The sequence below is a fragment of the Catharus ustulatus genome, chromosome 15 (genome assembly GCF_009819885.2).
Source record: "Catharus ustulatus isolate bCatUst1 chromosome 15, bCatUst1.pri.v2, whole genome shotgun sequence".
Classification (NCBI taxonomy): domain Eukaryota; kingdom Metazoa; phylum Chordata; class Aves; order Passeriformes; family Turdidae; genus Catharus; species Catharus ustulatus.
The window spans coordinates 18,964,702-18,988,231 of NC_046235.1; the positions used below are offsets into that span (position 1 = coordinate 18,964,702).

At 54.8% G+C, this 23,530-nt stretch overlaps 1 protein-coding gene across 1 annotated transcript; it reads right to left on the minus strand.

Moving 5' to 3' along the window:
- Positions 1-14,473: 14,473 nt before the first annotated feature.
- On the minus strand, positions 14,474-19,216 carry GRXCR2 (glutaredoxin and cysteine rich domain containing 2). The gene is made up of 4 exons (XM_042779762.1): positions 18,887-19,216; positions 16,278-16,487; positions 15,945-15,974; positions 14,474-14,623 (listed from the first exon to the last, which is right to left on the minus strand). The coding sequence occupies exons 1-4, from the start codon at positions 19,214-19,216 to the stop codon at positions 14,474-14,476; spliced, it is 720 nt and encodes a 239-aa protein (XP_042635696.1).
- Between the last annotated feature and the right edge of the window lie 4,314 nt (positions 19,217-23,530).

Here is a 23,530-nt window from a genome sequence, read left to right on the forward strand (position 1 = left end):
TCCTTGGGGTGCTGGATCCTTGGGGTGCTGGCTCCCTGGAATGCTGGCTCCCTGGGATGCTGGCTCCTTGGGATGCTGGCTCCCTGGGATGCTGGCTCCTTGGGATGCTGGCTCCCTGGAATTCTGGCTCCCTGGAATGCTGGCTCCCTGGAATTCTGGCTCCTTGGGATGCTGGCTCCCTGGGATGCTGGCTCCTTGGAATGCTGGCTCCCTGGAATTCTGGCTCCTTGGGATGCTGGCTCCCTGGGATGCTGGCTCCTTGGGATGCTGGCTCCCTGGAATTCTGGCTCCTTGGGATGCTGGCTCCTTGGAATGCTGGTTCCCTGGAATTCTGGCTCCCTGGAATGCTGGCTCCCTGGGATGCTGGCTCCCTGGGATGCTGGCTCCTTGGAATGCTGGCTCCCTGGAATTCTGGCTCCTTGGGATGCTGGCTCCCTGGAATTCTGGTTCCCTGGAATGCTGGCTCCCTGGAATGCTGGATCCTTGGGGTGCTGGATCCTTGGGGTGCTGGCTCCCTTGGAATTCCAGCTCCCTGGAATGCTGGCCCCCTGGGATGCTGGCTCCCTGGAATGCTGGCTCCTTGGGATGCTGGATCATTGGGATGCTGGCTCCCTGGGATGCTGGCTCCTTGGAATGCTGGCTCCCTGGAATTCTGGCTCCTTGGGATGCTGGCTCCCTGGAATTCTGGTTCCCTGGAATGCTGGCTCCCTGGAATGCTGGATCCTTGGGGTGCTGGATCCTTGGGGTGCTGGCTCCCTTGGAATTCCAGCTCCCTGGAATGCTGGCCCCCTGGGATGCTGGCTCCCTGGAATGCTGGCTCCTTGGGATGCTGGATCATTGGGATGCTGGCTCCCTGGGATGCTGGCTCCATGGAATGCTGGCTCCTCGGGGTGCTGGATCCTTGGGGTGCTGGCTCCCTGGAATGCTGGCTCCCTGGGATGCTGGCTCCATGGAATGCTGGCTCCTTGGGATGCTGGATCATTGGGATGCTGGCTCCCTGGAATGCTGGCTCCTTGGGATGCTGGCTCCTTGGGATGCTGGCTCCCTGGGATGCTGGCTCCCTGGGATGCTGGCTCCCTGGGATGCTGGCTCCCTGGGATGCTGGCTCTCTGGAATTCTGGCTCCCTCGGGGTGGAAGCTGCAGAGCTTTTATCCTGCTCATAATTCTGAGACACAGCTCCTGAAGTGCAGAACTGCTGGGGGGAAGTGCCTGGGGCTGCAGTAAATACATCCAGCTGCAAAAACCATCCGAGGGCTGGAGGAGGATGCGTGGCAGGATGCAAATTCCCAGGGCCTGCTTTTGACTATTCCAGTGCAAAGGTGCTATAGAAGCACAAATTGTTATTGCAGTATTAGCTGGTACAACGAGGCATTAGGAAGAGGAACTGCCTCAATGCCTGGGGGAAATCAGGAATGAGAATGAATTACAGAAACTGATACAGTTATAAATGCCCTGTTCTAAAATCTATTTGAAACAAAACTATTACCATAATAAAAGTAAAATCCATTTCTGTTCTGCTTATTCTCTGTAGACAAAAGAAAGGGTCAAGCATTTTTTTTTATCAATTAAAAGATGTAAAGAATCAGGATTCAAAACATCAATTTAATTTTGGGCGCAGATAATCTGGTGATTTGAAGAAAAATTAGAATCTAATTCAGGGAAGAAATTCAAGTAATGAATGGCTTACCTTCCTCACACCTGGTTTCCAAAACTGTGTGAGTTTCCAGCACATTGTCCTGAAAAACAGGGACAGAGCAGAGCAGCCCTTCCTGTTCCTGTTTAGGAAACACGGAGCAAACTGTGCCCTGGGAGCTGCTGCTCCATCCCTGAGGAGGGGATTTGTCTCTTCAGTGCTTTGCCTGACAGCCCCAAAGGCCACACGAGGGGACAGAGGGACATCAGTGCCACGAGGGGCTGGGATGTGCCCTGCCAGGGCCAGCACTGCCCCAGCTCCTGCGGGGCTGGCACAGGGCACAGGGGGGACAGAGAGGACAGGGGACACAGGGGACACAGGGCATGGACAGGACATGGACAGGGGGCACAGGGGACACAGGGCAGGGACAGGGCACAGGGGACAGGGCACAGGGGACAGGGCACAGGAGGGACAGGGACAGGGGGGACAGGGGGGACAGAGTAAGGACATGACATGGACAGGGCAGGGACAGGGCAAGGACAGGGCACAGGGGGGACAGGACAGGGACAGGGCAAGGACAGGACATGGACAGGGCAGGGACAGGGGGGACAGGGCACAGAGGGCACAGGGCAAGGACAGGACAGGGCAGGGACAGGGCAGGGACAGGGGACACAGGGGACACAGGGGGACACCCCCAGAGCCAGCAGGGCAGTGCAGGGGGCTGCAGGAGGGAGCAGCTCCCTGACCCTGGGGACAGCAGCCCAGAGCTCCCAGCTCTGCACCAGCTGCTCATTCCCTCCATGTCCCCATGGCAGGGGACACAGGGGCTGACACTGACCCCACATTGATCCCCTGGCAGCTGCCAGGCCTGCAGCAGCACAACACAGGCACGGAGAGAAGGCTATTAATGAGCTCCAGCTACTAAATTATTGACTAGTTAAGTACTGCAAATTTGGCCTAATTGTTTTCATGATGGGAGTTTAATTAAAGTGTCTTTTGTATAAAAAGTCTAGCAATATCCTTGTTCAGATAGTGTCAGGGAGAGCTTCCAAAGCCTGCCTGGCTTTCAAAACCAAATTAAAAGTTACATCCAATGCAAAGCTCTTCAAAAGAGGGAGCTTTTGTGTGGGAGAGCCCTGTAATTCCCAGCTCCAGCTCCCAGTCCTGCTCCTGAGCCAGGTGTGCTCTCCCATCTGGGAGAATCTCACCCTGCACCCACCGAGCTGGAGAATGCAGCTCCAGGGCCATGGGAAGTGCAGGGCAGGATGGAAATCTGATGGCAAATGAGAAGTGAAGGAAGGCTCCCAGCGAGGAGGGGGAAAGCAGCCAAACCCAAACACTGGGGGACAGCAAATGACACTGAAAATCCAGGCTGCACACGACTGTCCACTGCAGCAGGACAGGAATCACCTGCCTGGACACAGGGCAATGTGACAGTGCACAACTCAGCATAAATGCAGGGCACAGCAGAGTCTGAGCCCCGGCCTGCCCTTTGGTTTGGCACTGGGAGCATTTCCAGACCCTGCCCAGAGCTGCCCAGGTGAGCTGGTCCCAGCACAGCCCCGTTCAGAGATTGCTGTGCTGTGGTCAGTTTGCTGTTTGGGAGCTGTGCTGTGGTCAGTTTGCTGTTGGGGAGCTGTGGTCAGTTTGCTGTTTGGGAGCTGTGCTGTGGTCAGTTTGCTGTTTGGGGAGCTGTGGTCAGTTTGCTGTTTGGGGAGCTGTGCTGTGGTCAGTTTGCTGTTTGGGGAGCTGTGCTGTGGCTCAGTTTGCTGTTTGGGGAGCTGTGCTGTGGTCAGTTTGCTGTTTGGGGAGCTGTGCTGTGGCTCAGTTTGCTGTCTGGGGAGCTGTGCTGTGGTCAGTTTGCTGTTTGGGGAGCTGAGCTGTGGTCAGTTTGCTGTTTGGGGAGCTGTGCTGTGGTCAGTTTGCTGTTTGGGGAGCTGTGCTGTGGTCAGTTTGCTGTTTGGGGAGCTGAGCTGTGGCTCAGTTTGCTGTTTGGGGAGCTGAGCTGTGGTCAGTTTGCTGTTTGGGGAGCTGTGGTCAGTTTGCTGTTTGGGGAGCTGTGCTGTGGTCAGTTTGCTGTTTGGGGAGCTGAGCTGTGGTCAGTTTGCTGTTGGGGAGCTGTGCTGTGGTCAGTTTGCTGTTTGGGGAGCTGTGGTCAGTTTGCTGTTTGGGGAGCTGTGCTGTGGTCAGTTTGCTGTTGGGGAGCTGAGCTGTGGTCAGTTTGCTGTTTGGGGAGCTGTGCTGTGGTCAGTTTGCTGTTTGGGAGCTGTGCTGTGGTCAGTTTGCTGTTTGGGGAGCTGTGCTGTGGTCAGTTTGCTGTTTGGGGAGCTGTGCTGTGGTCAGTTTGCTGTTTGGGGAGCTGTGGCTCAGTTTGCTGTTTGGGAGCTGTGCTGTGGTCAGTTTGCTGTTTGGGAGCTGTGCTGTGGTCAGTTGGCTGTTTGGGACTCAGCAGGTGCCACTTCCATCGCCCCAGCTCCACCAGGACACTGGGCAGTCGCAGTCTCTGCTCCCTGACCTGCAGTTCTCTGGCTGAAGATGATAAAGGATGTAGATAAAGATGTAGATAAAGGATGTGACTGTCAGAGTTAAACTGGATAAACTCACCCACGATCAGGGTCTGCCTGAGCCCTGGTGCCTGCAGTGCCTGGATCAGGGGTTAGGCAGAGGTGCAGGCACTTCCCAAACCAGAGCCATGAGGAGTGACCAGCTCACCTCTCTGCACCCACAGCTGGAGCCCCAGACAGGGCACAGGGCCCAGAAAACCTCTGAAACAAAACAGTTTAAAAAGCCAGAGCAATGTGTCCACATCCCAGTGTGGGGTTTCAGAAATGCCTCAGCCAAAGGGATTTAGCTTCCCCTGAAGTCGCTGGGTTTTTCCCTGAACACCCTCAGAGATTTCTGAAGGCACGTGGACCGTGCTGGACAGCCCTGCCACACTTCCAGGGAGAGCACCAGGGAAAGGCAACGACAAATTACAAGAGACACCAGAACAAAGCAGGAATTAATGGGGTTGACATCAGCTGGAAATAAATCTTTTTTTTTTAAAGACAGTCACATGTATCACATACCTGCTCATTTCAGAGCTGCAGGAATTAGAAATTCCACTCTGATCCTGCCATGGATGTGCATGCAGACATTGCCAGGTTCCACTGTGCTCAGGGCATGTTCTCCAGGCAAAGCCCTGTGGCACCTCGTGCCTCTGGGCACAGCAGGCACCAGAGGAGAGGATGGGAAAGGGTTTGGGAAGGAGCACGCTCCATGCCAAGGGCTGCAAGCAGGAGGGAGCTGATAATTCTTAAATTCCTGCCCAAGCATCTGCTGTGGACACAGAGCAGGGCAGAGGCTGTGCCTCACCTGCTGTGCAGAGCAGTGGGCAGCCTGCTCCTGCTGCAGAGCAGCACACAAAATTAATTCCCAGCAACTGTTTGTGCTCTGGCCACAGAGCCCAGCCTGGTGTGTGAGCAAGCCAGGGGAGAGCTGCAGGACACTGCAGCTGCTGCTCCACATGCACTGAGGAGAACAAGAAGTATTATTCAAACCCCTCACTCCAAGCATTCCAAAGGCAACAAAACCATTTCTGAGGGTCTGGCTGGCAGCAGGCACTGGATGGGCACTGGGCACATCAGCTGGGTTATCCATCCCAGGGACAGCACTCCTCCTCAGCCCTGCACAGCCCCCAGGGCTCAGGGAGCTGCTCAGGCCCCAGGCAGGGCTCCAGAGGCTGCAGTGACCCCACCTTGACAGCCCCTCGTGTCCCTGGAGCGTCAGGGGGCCAGGCTGAGGCACAGCAGCACAGCCCAGCCAGGGCCAGCAGCAGGGCAAGGCTCGGGCTGCTCCTACAGCAGCTCCTCTAAGCCCCAAAAAACCCATCTGAGGAAATGTCATCCCTTCAAACGAGACAAACCACAGCAAAGCATTAAGGTTTTACAACTTGACTAAATTACCTTTCGTACAATTTCAGGAATTACATCCTGGCACGTTGCAAGTCTCCAGTAAGTAATCCCCAGTGCAAACCTGATGAGAGAAGAGAATCAGAAGGGAAGAGTCACAGCAGCATATATTACCATTTTTTAAATAAAAACAAAGAATTGGAAGACTTTACAGCACAGCAAATGTACAAGCAGGAATGCTGGCAAATTACAGAGCGCTTGGGGAAGGTTCCTTTTTTTCCCCAAGCACAACCCAGTGCTGCTGCTGCTGTGGCAGGGTCAGGAGGGCACAGTGCCACCCTGGGCCCTGTCACAGCCCAGGGGACAAGCACTGCACAGCCAGGGACAGCCTGTGTGGGACAGGACAGCCCCAGGCTGAGCTTTAGTTGAATCCTGCCCTTATCCCAGCTGCTGTTCCCAGGCCTGTCCTCACATGGGATTTACAGGGCGCTCCTCCTCATCACACACGCTTTTTCTGTTGAGTTGGACTCCGTGACAAGGACAAAACTATCTATTAGGAAACAAATTACAGTTATTTAGTACTTCTAAAAAACGGCTGGCTTTTAGAATCACTTTGCCTTTTAATATTTAATGACCCAGATCAAGAACAGAACGCTCCCGGAGGAGCAGCCAGCTGGCAGGGAGCCCAGGGGAGAGAATTCTCTGGGATCACAGAGCACCTTCCCCAGCAGCTGTGCTCGGGGGGAGCTGGAACAGAACTTCCCTGGGCTTGGTTCCTGAACGGGAGCAAACAGCTCACGGGGAGAGCAGGGAGCATCTGCAGAGCAGGGCAGAGCTGCTCTGGCAGCGGGTGAGCGACACCTCCCGCGCTCACATCAAACACTAATCTTAGAAAAATTAAGATTTTAGTTAAACTTAAATAATTGATTGATCGTCCGTCATCTCATGTTTGCTCAGCTGTGCTTAAAATGGGAAAAGATGAAACTGGTAAGCAGGCCTGAAGAAGCACGAACAATCACAACCAGAAACCCATTCTTTGAAAAATTGGAATATCCCCAGAAATCATTTGTATTGTCATTAATAGAAAAGGCTCGAAAGTTCAGGGCGAGGAAGACTCGCCTTACTTCCTCCTTTTAGGACCCCTCCCCACAAAAACGACCCCAGACTTAATTCAAGAAGCCAACCACGCTGCTTAATAGCCATTCCAGCTAATTACCATAGAAAGCAGGGGATGGGCGGGGTTGGTATTATGAATATGTAATTATTTAAACCTTTTGTTAATAAATAGACTCTGTGACCACCTGTAATTTCGCAGTGCGTATTAGGGGGCTACCCCACGCTGCTGCCCAGCGCTGAATAAACATACCCTTTCTAACTTTAAATTGTTAGAGAGTCTTTTGTCCGTCACAGTTGAGTATCGGTATTAGACCAATACTCGTATTTTGGTAAATCACACAGGCACAAAAACCACCGAGCCAGGCACATCTCTGAATGATGACAGAGAATTCCGGGGCTAAAACTCTGGGGATTAAAGCACTGGGAACTAAAAATGTAATGCCTGAGAGCTGCTGTTTGACCCAAAATGAGTGTCTGATTGCAGTTCCTGCAGGAGGAAGGACGTGGGTTGTTCCCCCCAGGTCCTAAGGCTCTCGTTTCCCGCGTGGTTCCACAACTGTGAACACATCCTGAGCTGCACAGGCTGCTGTGGGCACCATCCTGCCAAGGAAAAGCAGCACAAAGCTGGGGAGGAACGCTCTGCCTGCGAGGTTACACAGCTGGGCAGCAGCGAGGCACAGGAGGGACCCGACTCCCTGTGGCAAAGGCAATCAGCATTCACCTGGGTGACAATCTGTATTGTAAAGCACAGGATAATTCGGTGATCTCAAATAACACCAGAACCTTGCTGTGACTTCCATGCTAATGCAAACGCCAGGCTGAAGAAACACTGCCATCAGCCTGGCAGGAAAGCAAACAGAAGCTTTAGGAAAGGCAGGGAAATTGCATTTTAAGGCTAACACAGTTACATAGTGCAATTATGATGTGCAATCACAGGTGAGCCAGAACTCTGATATAACAGAATTCTGATGTAAAAGGAATCTTGTGTTCTAAGCTAAAAAGGTTGACAACTCCAGAACAAAACTGTTCAATAAACCCAGCTCTACTGGTTTTTCTTGTTGCAGAATACGAGTTGATTTAAAAGCACAAGGTTTGCAAGGCCTGTTCTATACCAGAACTGGGGGTTTCTCCCCCACGTGCTGGTTTGAAATGGCACCACCACACCATGGATGTCACCTGCACTGTGAGCCCCAGTGAGACAAGGAGCGTTCACAGCAATCTTCACCGAGCAGCAGCCTCTGACACCAGTGCTGAACAGCCCGGAGCTCCTACACCCGACGGGGACAGAAATAACGGTGCAGGTGTACGAGTATGTGACACTGCGGGGGAAGAGCCCCAGCCCTCCTCTCAACCGTGTCCCTGTGTCCCAGTGTCCCTCTGTCCCTGCTGGCCGTCTGTCTATCCCCCTGTTCCTCTGTCTGTCCCTCTGTCCCCTTGTCCCTCTGCCCCTTCTCTCTGTCCCTCTCCCTGTCCCCTTGTCCCTCTGTCCTCCTGCCCCCACTGTCCCCCTGTCCCCATGTCCCTTCTCTCTGTCCCTCTGTCCCCCTGTCCCTCTCTCTGTCCCCCTGTCCCTCTGTCCCCTTGTACCTCTCTCTGTCCCGCTGTCTGTCCCTCTCTCTCTGTCCCTCTGTCCCCCCTCGGTTCCCGGCACCTCCCGGGCAGCAGCGCCACCGTGTGGCCGCCCCGCAGCGCTGCACGGGGACCCCGGACAGACACCGGGACAGACAGACAGACAGACAGAGCCGGGACAGACAGACAGAGACACAGGGACAGACACCGGGACAGACAGACAGAGAGAGCTGGGACAGACACCGGGACAGACAGACAGAGAGAGCCGGGACAGACACTGGGACAGAGAGACAGACAGAGCCGGGACAGACAGACAGAGACACAGGGACAGACAGACAGAGAGGGACACAGGGACAGACACCGGGACAGACAGACAGAGAGAGCCGGGACAGACAGACAGAGACACAGGGACAGAGAGACAGGGACAGACAGACAGAGAGAGCCGGGATAGACAGGGACACAGAGAGCTGGGACAGATAGACAGGGACACACAGATAGAGCCGAGACAGACAGACAGGGGCACAGGGACTGACAGACAGAGCCGGGACAGACAGACAGGGACACAGGGACAGACACCAGGACAGACAGACAGAGAGAGCCGGGACAGACAGACAGGGACACAGGGACAGACACCAGGACGGACAGACAGATAGAGCCGAGACAGACAGACAGGGGCACAGGGACAGACAGACGAGGACAGACAGACGGGGACAGGATCCCGACGAAGCGTGCACGCTCTCCTGCAGTCGCTAATGAGCTCCTGCAGTACATTTCTTTCCCCAGGGATTTCCTTATTTCCAGGACTTTCCTGCTCCATCACACGCAGCGCACCTGAGGCAGACACAGAGCTGACTTTGCCTGTAACTCACCCACAGCTCCCAAGTATCTTTCCCAGCCCAGTGGTGGCCTCGAGTGTTTCCAGAAGCCCTCATCACCTCAGCACGGGGGTCCCAGGGGCTCCAGGGCCAATCCTCACACTGCTCCAGCCAGAACCAGCCATTCCCCTCTTACAAAAACCCGGCAAATAAAACACGCCAAGAATCCCTGTGCTCTCCCTCATCCTCCAGCAAGAGCATCGATTGTTTTCTGTTTTCCACTCACAGCAACAAGCAGGACTGGCTGCACTGCTCACAATTCCGGATCCTGGGCACTCAGACCCACGTACCTGTGCTGGCTGGAACGTGCCATCATCCCCAGCTGGAGCCAGAAGTTGTTGGAGGGGAATCACTGGGGCTGCACAGAGTTCTCAGCAGAGCCATCACTGCAGCTCACACACCACAGTTTGTGTAAAACCAAAAGATTTCAAAGCAATCAAGGGCTGGGTTTACATGCAAATCAAATGTAGCCCACATAAATCAAAACGACAGCCTCAAAGGCTTGCAAAAATAATAATGTTTAAATTCATAAATATTCCAAGTCTTTCCTTTTTAACTGCAGGGAAATAAGGCAGTGATATTGCAAATTCAGCTAAACCTTTCCAGATTCCTCCACTTGTTTTCTGCTCTGGAAGGGTGGTGGCTGTGAATAAATGTAAATTAAAAACCCACTGCACAGATTAGTCGCTGTGATAAAGATTGATAAGTACAGAAGCCTCTCACATACAGATGTGCATATTTCAAACACAGATCAATTCATCACCCTTGAACAAAATGTTTTGTTCCCAGGTCATGGACAAGGTTTGAAGCGACCCCTGCAATCAATTAAAGGCCACCCAAAAGAACCCAAACTCCAAATGGGTGTTTGCAGTGTCCAAGGGACCTCTGTGCTCCCTCCTCGTGGACCCCGGGTGGAGCTGATGCACAAAAGGCCCCAGCTGAGGATTTCTGCTCAGGAGATGTCTTGGCACCAACACGCCCTTGGAGAACCCCAAGAGCTTTGGCTCTGCTCTCTGGGAGCTTGTCTGGTCACACCTTCCCACCCTGTTTTGCAGCACAGCAACATTCCAAGGCTCCACCTGCAGAGTCCCGAGAGACAGAACCAGGGCAGGAGCCTCGAGTCAGTTTAACCAAGCCTTTATTAGGAGCTCTGGGAATCAGCTCTGCAGAGCTGCTGCCTCCTGGGTTCAACCCATGCAGCACACTTTGCAATCCCATCCAAACCAGGGCTGTTTCACCCCCAGTTCTGCTCTCCTGGCTTGTAATCCCATCCAAACCAGGGCTGTTTCACCCCCAGTTCTGCTCTCCTGGTTTGTAATCCCATCCAAACCAGGGCTGTTTCACCCCCAGTTCTGCTCTCCTATCCAAGCCAGGGCTGTTTCTCCTCCCAGCCCTGCTCTCCTATCCAAGCCAGGGCTGTTTCACCCCAAGTTCTGCTCTCCTGGCTTGCAATCCCATCCAAACCAGGCTGTTTCACCCCCAGCTCTGCTCTCCTGGCTTGCAATCCCATCCAAACCAGGGCTGTTTCTCCTCCCAGCCCTGCTCTCCTGGCTTGCAATCCCATCCAAACCAGGGCTGTTTCACCTCCCAGCTCTGCTCTCCTGGTTTGTAATCCCATCCAAACCAGGGCTGTTTCACCCCAAGTTCTGCTCTCCTGGTTTGCAATCCCATCCAAACCAGGCTGTTTCTCCTCCCAGCTCTGCTCTCCTGGCTTGCAATCCCATCCAAACCAGGCTGTTTCTCCTCCCAGCCCTGCTCTCCTGGTTTGCAATCCCATCCAAACCAGGGCTGTTTCACCTCCCAGCTCTGCTCTCCCATCCAAGCCAGGGCTGTTTCTCCTCCCAGCTCTGCTCTCCTGGCTGCTGCTGTCCCTGCTCAGCTCCAGGGCCCTCCCTGCTTCCCACGGACATGCAACAATTCCATTTGCACTTCTGATTTGGCTCAAACCCTTCTCATCAAGGAGCACTAAACTCTGCTTCCCCTGTCACCCTGAGCTGCCAAGCACCCAAAGGCAGCGAGGGGTGGCCCTGACTCCTCTTGTCCGGGTTTGCTCCCAGTTTTCCCAGGCATTTCAGAGCACATCCATCAGCTCACCATGGTGTGGCAGCCAACAACAGTGAGTGACTGAGGCTGCCTGAGCCTTGCAGAGACACAGTCTGCAGCAGGCTGGAGCAGAAATGGTTGCTTTCTTGCTCTTGGGTTTGTTTCTTCCTTTAGAGAAGCCCTTAAATGCCTTTTTCATGCTCCTGTTCTAAGGCAAGGCAGGAGCAGCTGTAGAAAGGTGACAAAAACGTGAGAAACAGACTCCAGGCTGAGCATCTTTACCTGTATTTACTGCTCAAAGTCCTGGCAGTTGTGAGGTTTGGGTTTTACCTTTGTAAAAGAAAATCACAGGACAGTTTGGGGTTTAATACAGGGCTCACCACCCCTCCAGGGGTCTGCTTCTGTTATTGAGCCATTAAACTCCAGAATAAAAAAAAATAAATAAAAAAAAAAAGGTGATCAATGAAACCAAAACCACCAATTTTAGAGATTCCTGTATTTCATCCACCGTCCTCATCAGAAACACTCCACTGACCCCACTGGGGTGCAGAAGCCTGGTGAGTTCAGCAAATCCAGTGTCATCCTTCGGAGCCTTCAGCAGACTGGAAAGACTGGTTATTTTTTGGCAGAAGTTCAGCACGTCATCTCGCAGTCCTACCCTGACCCATAAAGCAATCCAGCTCACAAAGATCTGCCAGTTTTTGGTGGCTCACCCGGCAGAAGGAGCCCTCCAGCCCCAGGCTGCTCCGTGCTGGGCACTGCCCTGGGCCAGGCCAGAGCCACATTTGTGCTTCTGAGCACAGAACCAGGCTGGAGCAGGGCTCAGCTTGTGCCTGCACCCTGTGCCACCAGCCCCGTGGGGAGGGATGGAGGGATGGGAGGGATGGAGGATGGATGCAGGGATGCAGGGATGGGGGCTCTGGAGGCAGCAGAAATTAAACCACCAACATGGAACAGGAGCCCATTGCCTTGACAGCCAGCTCAGCAGGATGCTGCAGGAAAGCTCAGACTTCTGCCATGTGAAATAAGGGCATTTATTGGGTAAACCAAAGCAGATCACCAAAGATAAAGGAGCACGTTGGAAGCTGGGGAACAAATCCCTGCTTGGCTTGGAGTGCAGTCTCCAGGGCCCTGGAAGCTGTGGGCAGCACTGAGCCGGGGCAGAGCTCAGTCCTGGCTGCAGGCACCACCTGTGCCGTGTGCTGATGGCAGAGCTGACACTGCCAGGAGCAGGGACAGGGGTTGAGAAACATTATCATTGCCAGAGAACAATAAATAGTGATTTTATGAGTGCGTATTTGAGCCTGGTTTTATTGTAAACACTATCAGGCAATTTTGCCTGGTTGCTTTTTTCTTATCTTAAGCCAGCAAACTCTCCAAGAAGCCCAACAAACAGAGATCAAACAGGTGTTTGAGAGAAGGGATCTGCCTGACAGCAACCCCTGACTTGGGAAGTCTCACCTGCCCTCAGTGATACCCCAGGGACAACATTTTTCACATGGTGGATACTGATCTGATGAATGAAGCCAATCAAGCCTTCTGTAGATTGGGGCACTTTTAAGGAAAGAAACCCTCAGTACCCACAGCACAATTCCAGCAGAAGTGGAAGTGCAGGAGCTACAACAGTATTATTTTGAATGATTTCAGAATTGCAGAGAAACTTGGTAACCTACCACAGGAAAAGAGAAACTTGGCCATAAATTATCCTGCCTGGGCTTGCAGCTCAGTGTGCAGCACCTGTGAGCAGCCTCAGAGGGGATACAGGAGTTGAGGCTGCCCTGACATCACTCCTCAACACAAAAAGCAGTAAGTTAATGCTTTAGAGGAAAAGCAGCGTTTCCCCTGTTTGCCTCAGGCTCTCCCAGCCCCTGTGCTCCGAGCACCAGCGGCAGCCTGCAAAGGATCCCCATCATTGCTTCATCTCACTAATTAGCGTTTACCTGCTGCAGATTACAACACAGGATTAGCGTTAAGCAAGAGCTGTGCTGCTCACCCTCAGCCTGGTCCTGAGAAGTGCTGAGCAGCACACAGGGGAGTTTTAATCCAGCCCTTCCTTGTAGGGAGGCTCAAACCTGATAACTTCTATTTAGAATAATAAATTCACATACCCAAGTCTGGGAAGGGTTTTCAACTCCCCCCACGAATCAGACCCCAAAGGAATCCCTGTGTCACTGAAGCAGGTCAGCAAAACCCCAGGGAATGCTTCTGACCCTGCAGGGCACAGAGACAGCAGCAGTGGCATTTTCAGTGCTCAGCAAGTTCAGCCTGAGAGGCACCGCTGGGACAGATGAGCACAGAGCTGGGCTGGAACGTACTGGTACCAGTCCCCCTGTGCAGCTGGGCTGGTACCCCCTCACTGGTACAGACTGGTCCCAGTACCCCCTGGACTGGTACAGACTGGTCCAGTACCCCCTGCACTCCTCACTGGTACAGACTGGTCCCAGTACCCCCTGCACTGGTACAGACTGGTCCCAGTACCCCCTGCACCGGTACAGACTGGTCCCAGTGCCCCCTCACTGGTACAGACTGGTCCCAGTACCCCCAGTACCCCCCTCACTGGTACAGACTGGTCCCAGTACCCCCAGTACTCCCTGTACTGGTACAGACTGGTCCCAGTACCCCCTGCACTGTACAGACTGGTCCCAGTGCCCCCAGTACCCCCTGGACTGGTACAGACTGGTCCCAGTACCCCCTGCACCCCTGACAGTGCTGACACTGCCCTGCTCCTGCTGAAGGAGCAGCCCGTGGCAGACCTGGCTGTGCCTTTCCCCTCTGTTAAACACTTGTCCCTGTCACGGGATGTGGGAAGGCTGAACACCCCCAGGTGTGTCCCCAGGAGCCCCTAAGCCCCCCAAGGTGTGTCCCAGGATCACCAAACCCCCCCCAGATGTCTCCAGGAGCCCCTAACCTCTCAGGTGTGTCCCCAGGAGCCCCCAGGAGCCCCAAGCCCCCCCAGATGTCTCCAGGAGCCCCAAGCCCCCCAGATGTGTCCCCAGGAGCCCCCAGATGTGTCCCCAGGAGCCCCCAGGTGTGTCTCCAGGAGCCCCAAACCTCTCAGGTGTGTCCCCAGGAGCCCCTAAGCCCCCCAAGGTGTCCCAGGAGCCCCAAACCCCCCCCCCAGGTGTGTCCCCAGGATCACCAAACCCCCCCAGATGTCTCCAGCAGCCCCAAACGCCCCCAGATGTGTCCCCAGGAGCCCCAAACCCCCCCAGGTGTCCCCAGCAGCCCCCAGGTGTCCCCAGGAGCCCTCAGGTGTCCCCAGCAGCCCCAAGCCCCCCCAGATGTGTCCTCAAGCCCCCCCAGGTGTCCCCAGCAGCCCCAAGCCCCCGTGTCCAGCCCGGCCGGCTCAGGCCGCGCACAGCCGGCAGCGCTGCCGCCCGCTCTCGTCGCACGCCGGGCAGCGCAGCGCCCGGAACGACTCCCGGAATCGGTTTGCCAGCATGGAGAACTTGCTTCCATGGCACAGCGAGCAGGGGGCACAGCCCGAGCCTCTGCACTGCCAGCAGCCCTCCTGGAGCAGACAGCAGGGAAAAATCTGTTAGTGGTGGGAGAGAGCAAAGCCTGGAAGGTTCTGGAGGGAATCTCTGTCTCCTGGAACATTCTGGAGGGAATCTCTGTCTCCTGGAAGGTTCTAGAGGGAATCTCTGTCTCCTGGAATGTTCTGGAGGGAATCTCTGTCTCCTGGAAGGTTCGAGAGGGAATCTCTGTCTCCTGGAATGTTCTGGAGGGAATCTCTGTCTCCTGGAAGGTTCGAGAGGGAATCTCTGTCTCCTGGAATGTTCTGGAGGGAATCTCTGTCTCCTGGAAGGTTCGAGAGGGAATCTCTGTCTCCTGGAATGTTCTGGAGGGAATCTCTGTCTCCTGGAATGTTCTGGAGGGAATCTCTGTCTCCCAGAACGTTCTGGAGGGAATCTCTGTCTCCTGGAATGTTCTGGAGGGAATCTCTGTCTCCTGGAAGGTTCTGGAGGGAATCCCTGTCTCCTGGAACATTCTAGAGGGAATCTCTGTCTCCTGGAACGTTCTAGAGGGAATCTCTGTCTCCTGGAAGGTTCTGGAGGGAATCTCTGTCTCCTGGAACGTTCTGGAGGGAATCTCTGTCTCCTGGAACGTTCTGGAGGGAATCTCTGTCTCCTGGAACGTTCTGGAGGGAATCTCTCTCTCCTGGAATGTTCTGGAGGGAATCTCTGTCTCCTGGAACGTTCTGGAGGGAATCTCTGTCTCCTGGAACGTTCTGGAGGGAATCTCTGTCTCCTGGCCTTTGCCATCCTGGCACACCGCTCTGCCTGGGACTATCAGCTCTCCTCAGCAAGGACTTGGACCAAAAGGCTCCCACACGCTTGGGGACAATTTGTGGCTAAGCTAGAAAATGAGAAGTTAATGTGAACACACAATACCCCAAACTCTTTCTCTTCTGCCCCCTCCTGTGATTTCTTATCACACCGTTGCCACTCTGCAGCCTCAGGTTGGAGCCACACTTCGTTTCTCCAGGGGTTGCCCATCACCTTCTCTCCCCAAACGCCGTGCACACCTTTGAGCTGTCCTTTGTGCCTGCCTCTGTCCCCCTGTGCCAGGCAGCCTCTCTCAAGCCCACCTGGACATCCTGGGGGCAGAAGCAGAGCTGACCCGTGCCCAGACAGACCAGGCTCAGCTCCACGGAGCTCTATCAGCTCCACATGACACCACCAGCACTTGTGGGATCAAATCATGGTCAGGCTAATTGGGATTCTGACCAACAAAGACTCCCCCGTGAGAAAGCACATGTAAGGCACGACTTTATTTCAGCTGATACTGAAGTTTTAGCCTGAAGCAGTCTCAGCCACAGAGCAGCTGTGTTTAGCCTTGTCAGGCTGCAGAAACTCTGGCCTGCTCTCATCCCACTGGGAGGGGTGACAAGGGATGGAGCCCAGCCAGGCTCTGGGAATGCCAGCCATCTCCAGGAGAAGGAATCAGTGGGAGACAGGAGCAGCTGGAAGCAGCAGAGCTGTCCCCAGAGCAGGAGCTCAGCACAGGCTGGTCCTTGTCTCCTGAGGGGAATGAGGAGCAGAGTGATGCTTTTCACCCAGACTTACCCAGCAGCCAGCTAGAGATGGACAGGGCTTGGGTGGTCTGACCAGGGCTGGGGGGGAAATGCCCTTTCCATTTTCCCTTACCTGCACGTGCTGGTCACAGGTGACCGTGCTCTCTATTTTGTGCCCACCACCAAAGCGCTCTCTCTTGTCCCGGTACACGAACGTCCAGTCGTTCACGCCCTCGGTCTGGATGATTCTCCTCATGAGCTCTTTCTGGTCCATCGGGGCACGGATGATTTTCAGGTTATTGGTGTAGATGATGATCTTGCCAAAATCTACAACTGGAGAAGTCTGAAGGAGGAAGTTACCAGTCTCACCAGAATAAATTCACCCTGCAAACACTGATGGTCCCTGTGCTTCCAGAAGAGCATCCCCTCCCCCAGGCCAGCTCCCCTGACCACCCCCAGGGCACCCAGGGGTAAATGGAGGTACAGCCCTGATGGGTGAATTTGTATTTTTCTGTAGTAGTTTTAAAGCTAAGCTTGGTGAAACGTTTCCCTGAGAGCAGCACCTTGCTGACCTGGCCCCTCGTCCCTGGTGCCATATGGAGTTACTGGGCCCTATTGTTTTACACACTCTTCATATTTCACTCCAAGTGCTGTGTCAAGAAGCCACACAAAAGATGCTCCCTAAAAAACGCCCTGAGCCACATCAGCTGCCTTGAGGAGTTTCTGCTGTCCTGGCACTGGGGCACCTGCTCCAGGAGAAGCAGGAGGTGAGCCCAGGTGTGCCCAGCTGCAGGTGGGAGCCTGAGGTGTGCTGCAGACACGGCGTCTCCAGCTCCAGAGCGAGCTGCTGCAGCACAGGCTGGGACTGGACGCTGTGGCTGCTCCAGTATCTGTGGCTGGGGAGGCTGGGGAGGGACAGCAGCCTTACCCAGGAATGCAAAACAAATTAAGGGGCTGGATAAGATCACAGCAGTGCCCTGTCCCTGGGCAGGAGAGATTTCTGTGGCCTGATGTTTTCAGGCGAGCTCCATGTCCAGTGTGTCAGCAGGTCAAATATCAGCCAGCTGGGTTTCCCACACACAGCTCTGGTGAGCACCAGGAATTAACAGACTTTCAGTGTGCTCAGATCAAGGCCATAAAAGGTATTTACACACACTGTGCATGGGCTGCTTCTGTATTAGGATTATAGAAACGCTTCTCTATCAGTGGTATTAATTATATGTTAATAAAATAGCCAGTGAAACTAAGCTGGGATTCTCAAAGTAGCCAAGGAGGAATTCTGGCTGCCAGAGGATGTGGACACCTGGTACCCTGATGGCAGCACTGGCTTCCTGCCAGCTGAAGTCACACAACTTCAATATTTTAAATATATCTAATTAACATCCTCCTTACATTTGACTGATCCAGGTGCAGTAGGATTCCCATGAACAGATATCAATATGTATGAAAATGTTCTCTTTTACCCAAAGGACAGATGCAGATCAGCACTGGGAGAAGCCAGAGCACAGCTGGAGCACAGCTGGCAGATGCACTGCTGCAGACCCTGAGGATCCTGCCACGTGTGGCATATCCAGCATATGGAATTCCTGGAATAATGGCTGGAGAGTCACAACCACCCTTTTCAAGTCCTGGCCTGACAAAACAGTTTTATGTGGATGAGGCTGCAGGGTGACACTGCTGTCCCCAGCTGCTCCCAGCAGGATTTAGCCCAAAGCTGGTCCCCAGAGAGGCACACCATGGCCAGCACTGACCCTGCAGTGTGACACTGCTGTCCCCAGCTCCTCCCAGCAGGATTTAGCCCAAAGCTGGTCCCCAGACAGGGACAGTGGCCAGCACTGACCCTGCAGTGTGGCTCTGCTGTCCCCAGCTGCTCCAGCAGGGTTTAGCCCAAAGCTGGTCCCCAGAGAGGCACACCATGGCCAGCACTGACCCTGCAGTGTGACACTGCTGTCCCCAGCTGCTCCAGCAGGATTTAGCCCAAAGCTGGACCCAGACAGGCACACCATGGCCAGCACTCACCCTGCAGTGTGACACTGCTGTCCCCAGCTGCTCCCAGCAGGATTTAGCCCAAAGCTGGTCCCCAGAAAGGGACAGTGGCCAGCACTGACCCTGCAGGGTGACACTGCTGTCCCCTGCTGCTCCCAGCAGGGTTTAGCCCAAAGCTGGTCCCCAGAGAGGGCACACCATGGCCAGCACTCACCCTGCAGTGTGACACTGCTGTCCCCAGCTGCTCCAGCAGGATTTAGCCCAAAGCTGGACCCAGACAGGCACACCATGGCCAGCCTTACCCTGCAGTGTGACACTGGTGTCCCCAGCTGCTCCCAGCAGGGTTTAGCCCAAAGCTGGTCCCCAGACAGGCACACCATGGCCAGCACTGACCCTGCAGGGTGACACTGCTGTCCCCAGCTGCTCCCAGCAGGATTTAGCCCAAAGCTGGACCCAGACAGGGACACCATGGCCAGCACTGACCCTGCAGGGTGACACTGCTGTCCCCAGCTGTTCCAGCAGGATTTAGCCCAAAGCTGGTCCCCAGAGAGGGCACACCATGGCCAGCACTGACCCTGCAGTGTGGTACTGCTGTCCCCAGCTGCTCCCAGCAGGGTTTAGCCCAAAGCTGGTCCCCAGACAGGCACACCATGGCCAGCACTCACCCTGCAGTGTGGCACTGCTGTCCCCAGCTGCTCCAGCAGGGTTTAGCCCAAAGCTGGTCCCCAGACAGGGCACACCATGGGCAGCACTCACCCTGCAGTGGCTGGCTCCAGGCTGGCAGTCGCTGGGCAGGGGCACAGTCCCCGTGAGCCCGTGGCTCTGGTCCTGTCGGAGGATGCTGATCCTCTGGGCAGTCAGGGCTGTGGGCCAGTAGAAGCTGCTCTGTGGCTCCCTGGGCTCGCACAGGGGTTCCTCTGGCTCGAAGCAGTGGCGCAGGGAGCGCCTGGAGTGCTCCTTGGCCGGGGGCTCCAGCTCCTGCCCGTCCTCGTAGACCTGCTTCAGCACCCGGCCGCTGTAGGCTGAGCAGATCTTGAACCTCACCCTGCGGGGCTGCTGGCTCAGCTGCTGCTGGGGCTCCTCCATCCTGGGCCCTGCAGGTCCTGGAGATCAGCTCCGAGCTTTGGGTCCAAAAGAAAACGCTTGCAGCTTCCCCCCGCCACGTGATGTATAATTCAAGGTTTCTAGTAGTTCCTCTCATCTTACAGCAAAACTGACACCACTGGATTAAATATTGATAGAAATTCACAAAGAGAAAATATCGCTGGTAGGGAAGTTGGTGAGTGGGGGCCAGGCTGTACACACAGGAGGAAAGGAGTTAACCTGGAAGGAGAGGATTGCACAGGAAACTCTACCCTTGCTTCTGAAACCATGGAAATGTTTCTGCCACGTGCTGTGATAAGAACTATCCCAAATACACCATCCCAGTAGCTTCTCATAATTTTCTGACAAGATAAAAAGTTAAAAAGACAAATTCAGAGGAAAAGCAATCCAGCCTCACAAATTGCAAATGTGAATAATTCCTGTCCCTTTCTCACACTGAAACCCTGAGAGCACAAAGCTCGGGTTCATTTTAATCTAATATGTTCCTCTACAGGTTGTGAGATCTAATTAAGATATTCTCTTGTTAGTGCTCGATTCCTATTTATAATCCTTGATGCCTTTCAGGGCCTTTTGGACCATTCTGAGTTTGGTTTCCATTTTTAGGAGACAGTCATCACCTCACACAGCCCCAGCTGAGGGACTTCATTTCCCCAGCACTCCCAAAGCTCCATGCCAGGACAGCCCAAGCTCAGAGATCCCACCCATCACCCCACAGCTGGCACCTCTGGCACTGAGGGTTTGGTTCCTGCACCCATCCCCTGGGCTCCTCTGCCATTTGAGGGGTAAAATAAAGAGTATTTGTGGTACAAAACACATCTACAGGTAGCTGCTGTCTGGGCTTTAAACATTTCCCAACACTTACTTGAATCACGCCCAATAGGAGTTTAAATCTCCTTTTTTTTTGAGTTCCAAGACTTTAGTAGATATCCACATTGCACATCAGGTGGGACTCTGCCTTGGCAGAGCTTCATTTAACTCCTTTTGGTTCAGACCCAGCACTGCTAAAGCTGCATGCTCTCAATGGATTAATTCATTTTGTCTTTCAGAGGTTTGCTGATGACATCCTGGCATGACAGTTTAGGAGCTGCCTGCCCATAACTCCACTGCCACACCTTCCACCGACCAAGCTGTTTCTGTCAGACTCTGCTCGGAGGGTCCCTTGTGCTGCTGGAAGCCCCATCACAAGGACAGGTAAAAATTGTTTCTAGTACCAGGAGAACAAGCCTGGGCAAGCACACAGCCCTGGAGCCGCCCTTGGCATCCCCAGCTCTGCAGGGCTGATGCCAGGCTCCATCCTACCTCGCACCAGAGAGCCTCCTGTGAAAACTCTGATTTGCATGATTCACACTGGGGATGGCTGCACTCACTGGGGAAGGCTGAGCCACCCCTCCCCTGTGAACCCCACTGAATGAGGCCTCAGAACTGCTGCTTTTCAAAGGGTCCCAGCAGCCATAATCCAGCACAAATGACACTGGGAGACACCTCAACTGGAGCTCGTTTTCTTTTGGTAAAGGAACAAGCAGCCAGGAAAGGAAGCAGCAATGGGAGAGCAGAGCCTGAGCAGCGCTGTGAGCCCAGAGCAAAGCAGTGCTGGTGTGCAGTCACAGGAGCTGCCCCAGCTGAGCCACAGCTGAGCCACAGCCCAGCCCCTGCAGGATCCAGCCCCTGGCACTGCCAGCCCCTGGCACTGCTGCCCGGTGTCCTGCAGCCACACGCTCCCCGTGTCACCCCAGGCCAGGACACTGAGGCAGCTGCTCATCCCACAGCCTGCACGAGCCCTACTGAAAATACAGCAAAAATACAGCATTCAGCAGTGACATCATTAAACTGCACGACCTAGATCATCACAGCACTGTTCACTCTGTTCCTCTCATTTCAGTGATATCTGTATTTCAGGCGTGGGTCTCTCCTGCCAGCACACACGGGAGGATCAGGGAGCTGCAGGTGCTGCAGGACAGAGCCAGCCCTTGCCCTGAGCAGCACCAGGGCTGCACTGGAGCTGCTGCACAAAGCAGGGCCAAAAGAAGAGCTGGACTTTGAGGGCATTTCCACTTGCAAACTTTGCTGGGAAATCCTCTGTTGTGCTGTGCTTCCTTGGAGCAAGCACTGCTGCCCTCGTTCCCCTGCACGGGAACGGGAGAGGACGAGCAGGGGATGAGCAAGGGAGGAGTAGGGGACGAGCAAGGGATGAGCAGGGGACGAGCAAGGGATGAGCAGGGGCTCTCAGCTGCAGGAGTGCCCTGCTCTCACCACACAGCACGGACAGTGAGGGGCCAGGACACCCGGGCTGTTTGCCAAAGCCATGGGACAGACAGAGCAAGGCCTGGGAGCCAGCACAGCCACCACTCCCTCTCCCAGGCAGCCTGCACCTGGATCTCATCATTCCTTGTGCCAGGAGACACAGGCATCTGCAGCTAGAAGGGAACCCCAAAAACACAAGTGTTCTGCTCACTGCTGCTCGGGAGTTTCCTGTCCAGCAGCACTGAGACAGTCTCAGCTAAAGCCAGCACGGCTGGGCACGGATTTAGCTCAGGGCTGGACTCTGGTGCAAATATCTGACATCTCCTCTGGAGTCCTGAGCACCTCGTTAGGTCTGAGCCAAGGTGTGATGTCATGCTGCATCATCTGCCTTCATGCAGGGGCTGACAGCATTTCCTTCTGTGCTCAGCCTCCTGTTTTCACAGGTTATTTAAAACTCTGGATGCTTTAACACTGCACTGAGCTGGAGTCACGAGGGCGCACAGAGCTGCACAAACACACCTTCACACACTCCCTGAGCCATCCATCTTCCAGGAACCCAAGCTGAGGTTTCCCTGTGCCAGCACAAGGCAGGGCCCGCTGCACATTCCTGGGGGCTGAGCTCAGCACCCCCGGGAGAGCTCCATGGGGAAAGGCAGCTTACTCTGCACCTAAGTAAGCACAAAAATCTTGAAGTCACAAAGAAACAAAGGGAAAAACAGGAAAAGGAGCTTCAAAGAGGGAAATTCCCAGGTGCTGAGTTTTATCTATGGACACAACTCTCCCCCTGGGCTTCTGAGAGCACTAGCACCAGGAGAACCCTGGGTGCAGTGGGCAAGGAACAGTCTGGGCACTGGCCAGGGCACTGGGAGAGCTGGCCGTGGCACTGGGGCACTGGCCACGGCACTGGCCACAGCACAGAGGCACTGGCCATGCTGCAGGGGCACTGGCCACCCAGCTCCCAGGAGCACAAGGCAGGGAAATGGCTCTTTGCTGGATAAATCCACCTGGCACCTGAGGAGCATTGCTGTGCCCCACAGCTGGGCTGCAGCTCCCAGAGCCTGCCGGTACAGGAACTGCCCTGCCAGCACCAGGAGCTCCCCCAGAGGGCTCAAGCCCCCAGTGTGTTCCCAGTGTGCTCACGAGTGTTCCCAGTGTGCTCACATGTATTCCCAGTGGATTCCCAGCAGCCTGTCCTGCTCCCCAGCCCCCCTCCCACAGGGTCACTGCTCTGCAAGCAGGAGCTGTGGCAGAAGCTCACCCTGAGCCCCCAGCACACCCAGAGGGAGCAGCAGTCCCTCACCCCACAAAGCAGCAGCACAGCTGTAGTGCCCTGGTCAGTGCTCACCTTTCCATGCTGCCCCTCCTGCAGCTGGGGGCTCCCAGCAGGATTTATAACCTGTGCTCCCACTGCTGCCCAGAAGCAGCTGGGAGCCCTAAATTGATGCAGCCTTGCAGGCTGAGGGGTAATTTCCATGTGTGTAATTAGGTAACTGTAGCCTGATATTTTCTGCTGTCAAACCCACACAGAGAGCAGCTTCTCAAGGCCTGTGCTCAGGTCCAGACCACTTGGAAACCCTGATTTATTGTCCTGGAGAATTAAACCTGCATCCCTGCAGGTTCAGCTTATCAGGCAGGTCCCAGAGAAGCAGGAAACTGTGCTGGGTGTTCTGTGGTTCTGCTCTGCAGGGAGAAAGGATGAGTGCACCAGAAAGCCCAGAGCTGCTGGGGGGCACTGGGCACTGCTGGGGCCGGGGGCTCGCAGGCAGCTCCAGCTCCCAGCAGAGGAGCAGGGACCCTGGGCTGCGCAGATCAGAGGTGTCAGAGCTGGTTTTGTGTCAGCCCCACAGTCTCACATGCCTGGTGTCAGCTTTAACCACCCCCACCCCATTCCTGCCAGGTGCAGGAGGAGGAGGAAGAGGAGGAGGAGCAGCAGGAGGTGGCCTGGGTGACCTCTCCAGTCACAGGAAGGACACATCCATCCTCTCTCACTGCTGCTCAGCCTGGTTCCACCGCCAACTACTCCTAATGACACTTCAACAAACACACAACAATCTG

Bases quoted from the DNA above. Each gene is read 5' to 3' on its own strand.
- GRXCR2 (XM_042779762.1), bottom strand. From the start codon at position 19,216: ATGGAGGAGCCCCAGCAGCAGCTGAGCCAGCAGCCCCGCAGGGTGAGG. The intron at 16,488-18,886 runs GTGAGTGCTGCC...TTCCTCCTTCAG, and splicing joins CTGGAGCCAGCCACTGCAGG to ACTTCTCCAGTTGTAGATTT. The intron at 14,624-15,944 runs GCTGAGACTGCT...GGCTGCTGGCAG, and splicing joins CTAAACACAGCTGCTCTGTG to TGCAGAGGCTCGGGCTGTGC.